The following is a 12782-nucleotide window of genomic DNA, read 5'->3' as shown; positions in this document are numbered from 1 at the left end:
TGTAATCTCAACCCCTCCGATTATAGAAACGGTTCCCTCCCCCTCTGGGGAGGTGGATTTGAGGCTTGTCTCCTCATGTCTCCTCATTTGGCCTCCTCTTGAAGAAACTCTTCCTTGCTGCCAACTTGATGTCTCCGTGGTTGGCTTTGCTTTGCATCGGGCAGCTGGACTTGGGTTCAGTTACACTGGGAGATCATGGACAGAAGACCAGAATTCTGGACGTTCTCTAGATATCCGTCGGTTCTAGAGAGATCTCTGTTGACTTTGACAACCCTTACAAAGTGTTTACCAAAGTAAGTAAAAAAGAAAAAACAGCTTATTTTTGTATCACGAAGACTCTCAAGTAAGGCGGCTCATTCCCCGCCAAGACTGCTTCTGCTTCTCTTCTTAATCCTAAAGCTTTGTGTCTGTGTCTGTTTGTGGTCCTCCACCTGCCTTGGTCTTTTGCATTTTGACTTTGTAATGCACAGAATACTTGCCAGGGCCAACTCAGGCTAGGCCTGACCCCCTCGTCTCCTACTCTAGACTCCTTAACTGAGAGCAGTGTTTCCTCATGGGGGCCCTGCTGCCCTCTGGGGCGCACGCACAAGTCTTTGTCCGGATGGATTCCCCTGTGCATCTCGGGAATTCTGCCTGCAGCCTGTCGCTGGAGGTAGCAACTCCAAAGCCGCCACGCTTTTCCCGATACCTGGTGGGCCCCATCATCACCCCAGATGAGAATCGCTGGTATAGACTGACCACGATGGCCGCAGCGTTCCCCTCAGCTTGACTCAACACTCCACTGGTTTCTTCCTGACCCTGGACCCGACTTCCCTCTTCTTAAAACACTGACTTAAGAAAACCGGTAATTGTAAATTCTTTGCCTTCCTCTTTGAGATGTAAATTTTTTCACAAGAGTTTTTTTGCCAGTTTTACAACCCAGGATTGTCTTTCTGGGGACCCAGGAGTCATCTCTTTGAAATGTAAACTTCAAGGGAGCTACTACTTCCAGTATCTCTCAGTTTCTGAGGGGAGCGCGGGCCCCTCACTCCGAGTTGTAAAACTACCTCCTGCCCTGAAGATAGGAGAAAGTGTACTTTTCCTCTGGGTAAAGTTGTTAGCAAACACAGATGGCCTATGATCTCTCCTACCCTCGCTCTGAAAAACGCGCCTTGTGTATTTTACCACAATTAAAAAACAACACACGAAAAACACCCCCTTCCACTGTTTCGGGGGAGTTGGGCTCTGACTGAGCTGCGGCCGGTCTCCCCTCTGCAGTAACCTCGAGTGACATCTTCCTTGCCTGTTTAACGCGGGTGTCATTTTTGCTTTGACAAGATGAACTGTTCGGAGCTGGGTCTCTGGAATCAGACTGCGAGGGATCAAACCCCGGCTCTGTCTCTTACCAGCTGCACGATTTTGGGCTGTGAACTAATCTTTAGCTTTAGTTTCTTCACTGTGACAATAAAGCAGAAACTAGTAATACTATTTACCTTAGAAGAGGTGAACAAAGCATGTGGCACACTTGACCTTGAAGTGTGGCCCCGGATGTGTCAGTCAGCACTCACGTTGTTGCTACTGAGGCAGGTTTGCAGGAAACAGGAACAAGCAACATATTTTCTGTGTTTTCATTCCTGCTCTTTGGACTGTACATTTTTTAGTCTAAACTTTTTGGATACTAGAAAGAACCATTCTATTCGCATACAGATTTGGGTGCACTTTCTGCCTGGAATTCCATTTTTCTCCCTGGCAGACCACAAATGCTGATTTTCTCTTTGCTCTCCCAATGATACTGCGTTTCAGATGGCACTGGAATACTGGAATGATCCACTCATGGTTCTGGAATACAGAGGGGGTGCGGACCAGCTGACCGAACAAGCTCTATCATGGAGTTTGGGGAAGCTGGGCTGTTTTATGGGGCCGCTAGTGAAGCGGAGCTCAGACAATGAGCATAGCGCTCTGGCCTCATTCACTTCTAAATCCATTTAAGAAACCTCACCTCGTCCATGAACTCAAGTGGCAGCTCAGGAGGAGTTTCCTGACAAAGTGCTAGAGGACGCGGAGCCTGAGGCTCTGCTGCCCCTGTTTGCTGAGTCCTGAGGGCGGCGCTCCTGCTTTGGTCTCCGGCCAGGCAGACATCCTGCAGAGCACAGAAGATCCTGAAGGAACGAGCAAGAATTTTCAGCTCCTTTGGGGCTACATCTTGCACAGAAGCGATGGCCTCCTTTAACCTCCAGAGGGATTTCAAAAGAGGTCAGGGTCGAGTGAGTTGAGCCTGGGCATTTGTCATTAGTCAGGGTTCTCAAAGAGCCACTTAGGAGACTGAATCTTCCCGAACCTTCCGAAGCAGCCTCCTGCTCTCCCAAACTCTGACCTCCTCCTGTCAAGCACAGTTTCATGCTCTGACCCGTGCCTGGCTTGCTGCAAACACACTCCTCCACCAGCCACCTGCCTTGAATAGCCCGTCTGGCTCTCCGCGATGGCTTACCCCCGCCAGCTCCCTGACCATGCCCTGGGCTGGCTGCCAGCTGCAGGCTGATGGCCCGGCAGCCGCCCCGCCCCCTCCTAGCCCTGACACTGCGGCTGCAGCTGCCAGGGCCCCCAGCTCCCCAGATGTCTCTGTGCCAAAGAGGACTCTGGCTCAGTCCAGCCTGGCATTGCTCACGCCTAGATAATGACCCTGAGCATGTTTGCCCTTCTCCGCCTCCTAAGAAAAAGAGGGCCCTTTGGCTGCCATGGGGGATGGAGGTCTGAGCACGTGGGCTGGTCAAAGCTACAGATCACCATGTGGTTTAAGTGTCTCTGCTGGGCCATCCCAGAAGCTCATCATATGCTAGTTGCTCATGTTGGATCAAAAGCATGAGAAGATTTCCTGGGTTTTGCAGACAAATATTAGCAACTGCTTCTTTCTTCCCACGTCACTTTTCATGTTTAAGTTTGTTACTTTTTGACTAAAGCAGAATCATAGCCGTAATAATAATTCTCACAGTAATGAGAATTACTGCCTAAACACCTGTGTGTTAATCCTCTTTCGGAGACAGCTTTTAATTATATTCTAGATGAAGAGCGAGGGGGACTGTTCTTCTGTTTCTTCAGTTACTTTGAGAAAGGAGGCACGAGTCTGGCCTTCCCTCAGAGCCCACTCTGTGTGCAAAGCCCAGAAGGACTTCCAGTCTGTTTCCGCCCCTCCTTTCTAGAACGGAGAAGGAGCTCTTGGGCAACTCTGCCATATGTCTCAGCTGGGATGCTGACACCCGTGTTTTCACACGGCCGCTTGCTGGCTCCTGGGCCGACTGAGAACGTGCCGGGGCCCCTGCTTGCTTCTCCTGCCCTGGGGCCCCTGTGGCAGGTCAGCAGGCGGGGAGCTGCAGCCTGATTTTGGAGGTCGAGGGGCATTTATGCAGAGGAACTTTCCTTCAGAGTGTGTGGGTTAAAGGGACCACAGATCGGGTCAGTGCTTTAGGGCTGGAAGTAGGTTCTGTAGGGGGCGGTGAGGGTTACCTGGAGGACGAAAGCTAAGGGAGTAAAGGTAAGAGCAAAGATAAAGAAGTAACTCCTACTTCATGAGTCTGACTCCATGCCAGGCATTCTCCAGAGCGCTTCTCCTGGACGGATTCAATCCACCCTGAGACGTGGGAACTGCCTCCCTATTTAACACGGCAATATTGAGTAATAACCTGCCGGTGGTCCCTCAGCGGGTTAGTGGCAGAGATGGGATTCAAAGCCCACGTTAACCACACAACACTGTGGGAAGGATGACCGCTCGGCAGCTGAGGCCGCTTTAACGCATCTCTAAACACATGATCACAAATGGCTGAAGGTGGAGGAAATTCTGGAGACCAACAAACCCAACTCCTTTATTAGACAGATGAAACAGGAGACTCAAGAGGGAAAGGGGGGGGACACTTGGTCAGGACAGAGCTTTTTATGAGAGCGGGAGGCAGAACAGTCTTGGGATAGCTGGCTCCAGGATTTCAGGGCTGCTGAACTGATTTTCTTTCCGGAAACAAGGCCCCCTCCCCACCACCCCTGGAGAGGACGTTTGTCGCAGAACAATATTTTTTCACACTGGTGCACAATAGCTCGTGTCTGGGAGATGCGCATCACCCCACCTTTGAGCCGACAGGAAATTAGAAAGGGGGACGTGGACCTCCTTGTGTTCATCAAGTGAAAAGTGGCTGCTGACTCATCATGGCAGCCCCCTGTTCCGACGCTTCCTTCCCAGGTCACCAGTGGTTTCATAATTGCTAAATTCAAAGAACATTTTTTCTAGCCTGATTTTACACACGGCACTTGATATTAGTTGGCAATAACAAACACAGAGAATTTCATGGAACTCTCTCCTCCTGTGACACCCTCTCCTAAATTTTTCCATGCTTATTCCCTCCAATCCCCTTCAGTCTTCTTCCTGAGATGCTCTTTTTCTGCCTGTCTCTCCAATTTAATTGTTCTGTCGAATTCTGACCTCAGTCCTCTACTGTTCTCTTCCTCTAAGCTGTTCTTTTTAAACAAATCAGAATTCTTTCAAAGATCATAATAAATGCTCCCTCTATCTCTTTCCATTTACAACTTTATTTGGTCTCCAAAATTTCTGGAGACAGCTATAGTCTGTGGAAAGAAAGGGACAGAAAGAAAGCTGGACCTCTATACCTAGGGACAAGCTTAGAAAAATAAGAAACTCAGGTCAGTTAGGGTCACCTATGATGAAAGCCAGGTAGAATTTAACCAGCATGCTTGAGATGGACAGGGTTGAGGAAAACAAAACTTGTCCTAAGTAATCTGGACAAGATGGATCGATAAAGCGAAATTTGCTCACAATATTCAGCAGGAATCAGCGGACCTGATAATTAATAAAAAATAATTTTAAAAGTAATGCGTAATTTTGAGAACTAAAACGTGAGGGCAGGATTTGGAAGGGGCTGGGTTCTAGTTGGGGTCGAGGAGTATTTTATTTCAAAACCGTTGACTCTTTCACGGCCCCTGATGACATGGCTTGTTAACAAGTCAGCTTTCCAAAGCTAACTAAGTTAACACGTTTGTAGTCTGCCCACATTGCACCGAAGGAGCTGACGTCCAATTTTACTGTTCTTTTTGTGACTTTCTAATGTTCTTAAAGCATTCTGACACAATTATGAAAGACACCGTGGGGCTTTGGCCCTTGTTAAAATTAGCTGACCCTCAGTGAGGCTCTAGCTTGGGGTGACAGGTGGTAGGACTATGAGCAGCAACCAGGTCACATCTGGTTTTGCTTGGTCTGGGATGGCCGCAGTTGACTGACTTGATCAATTAACCCCCAGAAACTCAGAGAGGGGGTCTGAGGTGGCACATAGCCGGAAAGTCCTTCAGACTTGCTCTCTTGTCATTCAACAGAGGAAAAATGGCTAATTCCCTAAAACATCAGTGTTCTGGAAAACAAAATTTAATTTCATCATGGAAACAGGTATTGATTTGAAATAACATTAGCTTCAGCTGGAATATATCAAAAGCAAAGACCAAACTGAGGCTAGATTGGCTTCTTGCAAAGGATGCTTAACTTCTGCTCTGTTTAAATTTCTCAGTGTTGATCTCTTTCTCCCGTAAAGATAGTATGTGGGGAGGAGTTCACATCCTTCTCTGCCAAGAACCTTGAGGATGAGCAGAGAAAGGAATAACAGATTTCTCCTGATCATTTCAAGCAAACCTGAACTTAGGGAATTCATTTCTTTCTCTTTTTTTCTGCACAGATCAGAGCCCTCAGCGATAACCCAGCCTCCCCTCTGATTTTGTAGCTGAGGACCTCGAGCTCCGGAAAGCAGAGAGCAGAGCCAGATTTAGGTTTCCTAAGTCATCTTCCTTGTTCCATTCTGTCTTGATGGAGACTACACGAAGCCTAGACTCTTACTTTTGGAAGGACCTCTATCAAAACATTCCAGAGACTTTTATTTTTTCCACTGTCAAGGTTATTAAAACCAACGGGGGTTGGGGGGAGATAGGGCACCTGGGTGGCTTAGTCGTAAGCATCGCCTCTTGGTTTTGGCTCAGGTCATGGTCTCAGGGTCTTGGGATCGAGCCCCGTGTCCCCACATTGGGCTCTGTGCTCAGCGGGGAGTCTGCTGGAGATTCTCTCTCCCTCTGCCCCTCCCCCCACTCACGCACACATGGTCTCTCTCTAAATAAATAAAATCTTAAAACAACAACAACAACAATAACAACAAAGTCACAAAGGCCTTTCTATTACTCACCAACAAACAACTGGCTGTAGAGCTCCAGGCGGGTGTGACCCTCTGTGGGTGCCTTGCGGATCTGCTGGGGCAGCCGATCCACCTGTAAACTGGCTTGCTTGACATTCCTCTCCGCGGTGACCCGGTGCCACTGGTCATCATTGAGAGGGGAGGGCGACCTCACCACAATCTCCACCGGCCCATTTCCGACATCAAACGAAAAGGACACTTCGGTGGCAGCTGGAGGAGCAGAAAGCGTGAGAGGCACATGAGTATTTTCCTCCCAGATAACCAAATAGCAGTGATTTCTAGAGGAAAAACAAAGCCGGGAGAGAGAAATAATCTAAGCCTATCATTTGCTACAAAAGTTCATGGCAAAATCACTTGAGGAAGGATAAAACATCAATCCGCTTTAACCATATTTCCTCCGACGAGAGGGAAATAGATGTGGATCGGGGACGGGGAATACATTTATTTTCTTACTCAGTCTTTAGAAGCTTATCGAGAGGTTACCATCATTGACTCTTTCCAGATAAGCAAACCCAGACCTGGAGAAGTGAAGCATGTGCAGAGTGTCTTACGTTTAGTGAGCAGTGGAGCTAGGACGGTAACCCAGGCTTGTCAGGCTTCCGAGCCCCTGATCTGTTGATTACACACGATGTAACTCTTCAGTAGCTCCCAAGGCAGTGACCTGCTCCTGGAGAGCTTTCTGGAACACGCGCGTCCAGCTCCATCTGCAGGGGTTCTGGCCCGGGTGGTCTGGCACAGAGCACTGGTATTTTTAAAAGCTCCTTGGAAAATATTAATATATAGCTAGAATTAGGAGCTACTGCCTTGGGAGAGCTTACAAAACTGTATTTCATTAATGTAGTCCTTGCAGTTCCTGTTGAAAGCTAGGGAGCTGTGAGTGTTGAGGCAATGAAGGTGACCTGCATCTTTTTTGGGCCACTGTGGCTATCCAGAAGGTAGCTCAAGATTCCTGCACAGCAACCCCTTTCCTGAACCATTTGCTGTGCAGTTTGGTCATTCCCCATCTGGAAGGCCGGCTGGATCCCTCTCACAACCTACCCTCCAGCACTGACCACAAATCATTCTTTTTTCATAGATCTGCTCGAAGTCCGTAATAAATCACTTTCAATAAGAGAAAAATGGATTAGGGTGGTTTGCTTTGGCAGCTTTGGTGGTTAAGTAGCTTTCCTACTTCACATTTTAGGTTTTAATTTCCTCAGTGACCACCTAACACTTTATAAACATGCTTTTTGAATGTGTATTTTTCTTGCGATTGGCAGGAGAGGCAGCTGAGTGGGAAAGCGGCACCCAGGTCCCCAGCTCCTTCGGCTTGCTGAGTTCTTTTTGACATTAAAGATGCGGCACGCGAGTGGATTTCCTAACTTTGCTTATAAAGAGATTCAGCCCCTTTATCTATCCACTAAGCCTTCTGCCTAATCTCTAAGCAGTTTAATTAAATATCTGTCATTTTTGGGCGCCTGGGTGGCTCAATTGGTTAAACGACTGCCTTCGGCTCAGGTCATGATCCTGGAATCTCTGGATCGAGTCCTGCATTGGGCTGCCTGCTCGGCAGGGAGTCTGCTTCTCCCTCTGACCCTCCCCCCTCTCATGTGCTCTCTCTCTCATTCTTTCTCTCTCAAATAAATAAATAAAATCTTTTAAAAAAAAATCTGTCATTTTTTCCCAGGCTAATGGAAAATTCAGCTTCTTTGGACTGGTACCATTTTGAGATGGTGTCGCAAGCAATCAAACTTCTAATTTAAAAACTGCAGTGGGCCAGATTCTCTCAGGACCTAGACTGTTCCCTGCCTCTGGGTCAGGCTCCTCTGAAAGCTGCATTAACTTTATTAAGCTGCAGGGATTTTAGACGCAGAGCTCAATTTAATCAACCTAATTGTACCAAGGAATTTTGATCCTTTATGTCGTTAGAAAGAGAACTTTAATTTTAACACCTGTGGTGAATCTACATGGACTCCGGTGAAGTATCTCCTCTATATTAGGGGCTCATGCCTCCAGGGGTCACTGTGACTCAGTGGAGGCCAGTGACCTTCATGAAGGTTTCTCTGGAAATATCAGAATGCAGGTCGACGATCGTACGACTCACGGACTGAATGATCTTTCCCTGTGTTTCCGGCAGAGTCAGTGGGGAAAAGTGGCCTCCGGTGTTAAGATCGAATCTGTTGTGTTCTTGTAGTGCTATGTTTTAGCAGATGCATTTTTAAATGTAAGTTGTCAGAAGAGCAAGAGCACAAAATGTCCTGCGCTAAGTAGGAAAGATCGTTTCATTTTAAAGGCACCAACAACCATCAGGGCAATAGAATTTAGGGATAAATTGGGTTTAACCCTAAGGTTTGACTTGGAGGGGTAAATGCTGCTCTAATTTCCTCTCCTCCTCTCTTCCTGCTATGATGGATTTTTGTCCAGGTCTTTAAATTGTCACCATTTGGAGAAACTCCGAGTACCAACGGTTAATGAGGAAATGTCCATACTCTTTTCTCTGCTTGTCACACTAGATCCCGTGTTTCTTCCTCTGGACCATGGTCTTCTTAACATCAACACTTCACTCCAGAGAAGGCAAAGACGTCTCCAGGATCCTTCTATAGCTCAGTCCCCTCACCAGTTGGGCGCGGTAAGAGGCACTCACGGTCAAAGGCCTCTGAAAGCAGATTCCTCCTTAAAGGGCCTCTACTCAGGCTCTGGTGTAGAAATATTCACATTTTTCATACATCCCTTCTCTGGCTTCCTGAGGAAGGGGCTGCAGGCCCCGCGTGAGTGCAAAGAAAAGGGCTCCTTTTTTTTTCTGTCATTCAATGTCAGCTCCCCTCACTTTGCTAAGGGATGCCTTTGAGAATCCATCTCCCAGTCAAACGGCAAGTGTGTTTTAAAAGCTTCTAAAGTTCAGTTTGTGGCTGATTGCTCTTGCTCTTCTGGATGAGAGGAGCTGACATTTTAAAAGAGATAATTACAGAGAGAGTCAGGGAGCGAATAAAAGGGAGACAGCCTCAAAGACACCAGACCAACGACACTGTCCTTACTTAATGTGAGTGTCTCCAGTCGGAGGCTGCAGAGTTGCCCTGTTTCTGCCACTAAGACAGGAATTTCTTACGTGCTGAAAGCAATCCTATTTCCAGAAATAAGTATTTGAGGATGGAATGGGATGTATCGGGTGTGCCTCAGGGGAGAAAAGACTGTAGCAAACACGGATGGTTGTCTTTCTATTAGTGTCAAGAACTGGGAAGTGTCCGAGATTTTACCCCCTTGGATAAACTAACAACGTAGTCTCCCATGGTTTCCTGGGTGCTGGCAGAAGACACAAGCCTCCTGGGTCCGAGACAAAAGACGTATTGTCCACAGCAGAGCAGGCAGTATGGGCTTCATGTCCACATTGATTTCTCTTGTCCTCCAAGTTCCACGGGGGGGGGGTGCCACGTGGAGCAGCCCAGATGGATGACGCATATGCAGGGAGTTTGTGTCACTGCCGAGGGACCTGAACTTAAGAAACCCCACTCTTTCAAAGGGGCGGCCAGACAACCAGCTCAATTTTCGCCCTGAGGAGAGACATTAGCTTCATTATCCTGGTCAGGAAAGAAATCTACCTCTATGTTCCAAGACTGTGAGCTGTCCTCACATCCTTAGAAAGGTCTGAACAAAGCTACTGCTACCTCTTGCTCAGAAGACAAGCAGAAACTGGGGAGACCCATGGGCAATGCCCCTCCAATAAATAGCCACAGTGCCCTTTTCCAGTTTTGTCCAGGAATCTCTGTACTGCCCCAGAATCGTACGCTTCAGGTATGGATGGCCCTGCCCCAGACCCAGAACATGAATCCGGATTTGTCTAAGTCGAATTTGGCAATCTCACTCTCCTTACCAGTAACCCACTTAGGATGGGACATATCATTCCCTCCTGGCTAAGAGGATACGAGGAGAGTCTTTAGGGTTCTTTTGGGACAAATTTCTTAGCTCAGAGGAGAAGAGACAGTCAGCCCCTTTATACCCCTTCATCTTGGGTGGAGGTTGTGGTTCCTAATGTTGCTGGGGCCATCTTGTAATCAGACATGCTGAGAAGAACAGGGAGGACAATGGGATAAACCTGGGTCTTTGATGATGTTGGTCAGCTCTTAAATTATTCCCAGAGCCACTCAACACTTTTCATGTGAGACATCCATTATTGTTTGAGCCGTTTTTATTACAGCTGAAAGCATGTTCACTGTTACGGGGAATAGTTTGGGAATCAGTAGATGCGACTTCTGGTTGTAGCTTTGCCTTTTCACATTTTGGGTCTCAGTCGACTGGCGTCTAAAATGATAGTTTTCCAAGACTTTCTGTGGCCAAAATGTGTTTGAAAACACTGAACTAGACAATCTCGAAGATCCCTTTGCATGGCGACATTCTGTGATCTAATTTGCAAGAGATTCTAAGAGAACTAATGAAATGAAATACAGCTAGTCTTGCTGGTAATTTTAGATATTGAATCCTTACAGGGCGAAAAGAGATTACTTGAAAAGAGAAATGCACAAGGTGGCATATTGGCATCACAGAAGAGGCTAGATGGAGGACATGCCCTTTGGATCAGTCTGGTTCACGACTCCATCTGAGGGACTGAAAACAATCAATGGGAAAGAACCACGCACAGCTCTCGGTCCGGCCCCTTTCCAGGTCCAGCAGGCAGCGCTATTCGCTCTCATTCTAACTCAACACAAGTTTTCTTCAAAAAATCACCTCCAGGCTTCAGGTACTGAGTGACAAATTTAACAACTGGCCAGAATAACAGGGTTTTGGGCTCCGAGTTCTCTCAGCAGTTGAGGTAACTTTTAGACATGCGGTCACTCAATACGGAACAGGTAAAGGGAAAAGACAAGGCCAGGTATACACAGTGAGCTTGCTGAGCCGATGGGCTAACGCTGCTGCAGTTTTGATAATGATTTGTTTTTCCATCTTAAAATGAAGCTTAAGGATTGGTAGGGTTGTTCCGCACAAAATCTCATTTGACCCATGCAGCGAAACCGGTAATAGGCGGACCAGATATTTTAGCCTCATTCTACAGTGGAGAATGTTATGGATATATTTTCTTCTTTTTTTTTTTTAAAGATTTTATTTATTTGACAGAGAGAGACACAGCGAGAGAGAGAACACAAGCAGGGGGAGTAGGAGAGGGAGAAGCAGGCTTCCCGCGGAGCAGGGAGCCTGATGCGGGGCTCGATCCCAGGACCCTGGGATCATGACCTGAGCCGAAGGCAGACGCTTAACGACTGAGCCACCCAGGCGCCCCTTTCTTCTTTTTTTTTTTTTAGGAAGTAAGGGCTAAGTGGACATCAGGAGACCAAATGATTTATGCAACATGAGAGGGTCATGAGAAGGGGAAGGTAGATGGCAAACAAGGTCCCTGCGAGAATCAGAGAGATGAGGAAAAGAAGGAAGAAGTAAAGGGACTATCTCTGCTCTTATCTAAGGCCCGATGCTCCATGTATAGCCTGGATGCCTTCCATCCCTTCTTCCCTATGCAACGACATCAGACCAGAGGCCTCCCCTCTCTTCTACAACACCAACCATTTGCTCTCTACTGGATCACTCCCACAGGAACATCTTAGCAGCCGCCACTGCAAAACACCTCTCTTGACCTTATTTCTATTTCTTGGCTCTCTTTAGTTGCCACATTCCTTGAAAGAGCTTCCTGTAGTCTCTGTACCTGCTCTGCTCCTCTTAGTCTTTCTTTAACCTCATCACCTAAGGCTTCCTTGTCCACTACCTTGTGAACCGGTTCCTGCCACAGGGCCTTAGCACTTACTGTTACCCAAATAACTCTGTGTCTGCTCTTTTACCCTTCTGCTCACATGTCATCATATTAGAAATTCCTTCCCTAAACCTTCCAATTTAAATAGTGGATCCCTCTCTCAGCTGCCTTTTCTCCTTTCTCCTGAAAAAAAAAATTTTCGTTTGACCTACGTAGCATGCATTGTATCACCATCTGGCACAATATACATGTGCTCCCGGCCTCACTAAAGCAGAGGCATTTTCTGTTTTGTTCATTTTTGTTAGATCCTCAGCGCCTAGAACAATGCCTGCCACAGAGTAGGCACAATTTGTGAATAAATGAATGGATGAATAGAAACACTCCTAGTGTTTTGGCCAACGAGGCCAAACTATTATAATATAGATACTCTGAGCAAGGAAACCCACATATTTTCCTAAGGCAAACCATAATTTAGGCGACAGGCATACATAAGGAATGGCGTCTTAGATTCCACAAGCATCTGCCCTGAGAGCATAAAGTAAGAATATATATCTTCTCACTCTAGGATCAGGATATGACTGAAAAGACATCAGCTCGAAAAAAACTATGCTAAAGGTTGTTTCCAAATATATGACATTTGAGGATCAAAGGCTTATCCAGGATAAACTCAGCAGTGCCATCAGAAGCATATTCTAAAGGCCTCCTATCACAGAGACTCTCATTCAGTAAGTTGGGAGAGGACCTTGGAGTGTGCATTTTGCTAACGCCAGGTGTCCCTGAGGAAAATGGTCCTGGAATTCTGCTTTGATCACCGAGTGCCATTCTAGCAGCAAGGTCCCAAGAATCAAAGTTTATTTCCTTTG

At 47.0% G+C, this 12782-nt stretch overlaps 1 protein-coding gene across 1 annotated transcript in view; it reads right to left on the bottom strand.

The window, feature by feature from the left end:
- Positions 1 to 12782, bottom strand: part of CNTNAP2 (contactin associated protein 2) — a 1879707-nt gene that overhangs the window by 207946 nt on the left and 1658979 nt on the right. Inside the window, exon 17 of the mRNA XM_078059689.1 lies at positions 6201 to 6419. Within this exon, the coding sequence (XP_077915815.1) occupies positions 6201 to 6419 (219 nt within the window). The remainder of the gene's footprint in view (positions 1 to 6200; positions 6420 to 12782) is intronic.

Source organism: Halichoerus grypus, chromosome 12 (assembly GCF_964656455.1).
Source record: "Halichoerus grypus chromosome 12, mHalGry1.hap1.1, whole genome shotgun sequence".
In the NCBI taxonomy this organism is placed as follows: domain Eukaryota; kingdom Metazoa; phylum Chordata; class Mammalia; order Carnivora; family Phocidae; genus Halichoerus; species Halichoerus grypus.
Note: the sequence above shows the minus strand (reverse complement) of the source record. Positions and strands in the feature narration are given on the sequence as shown.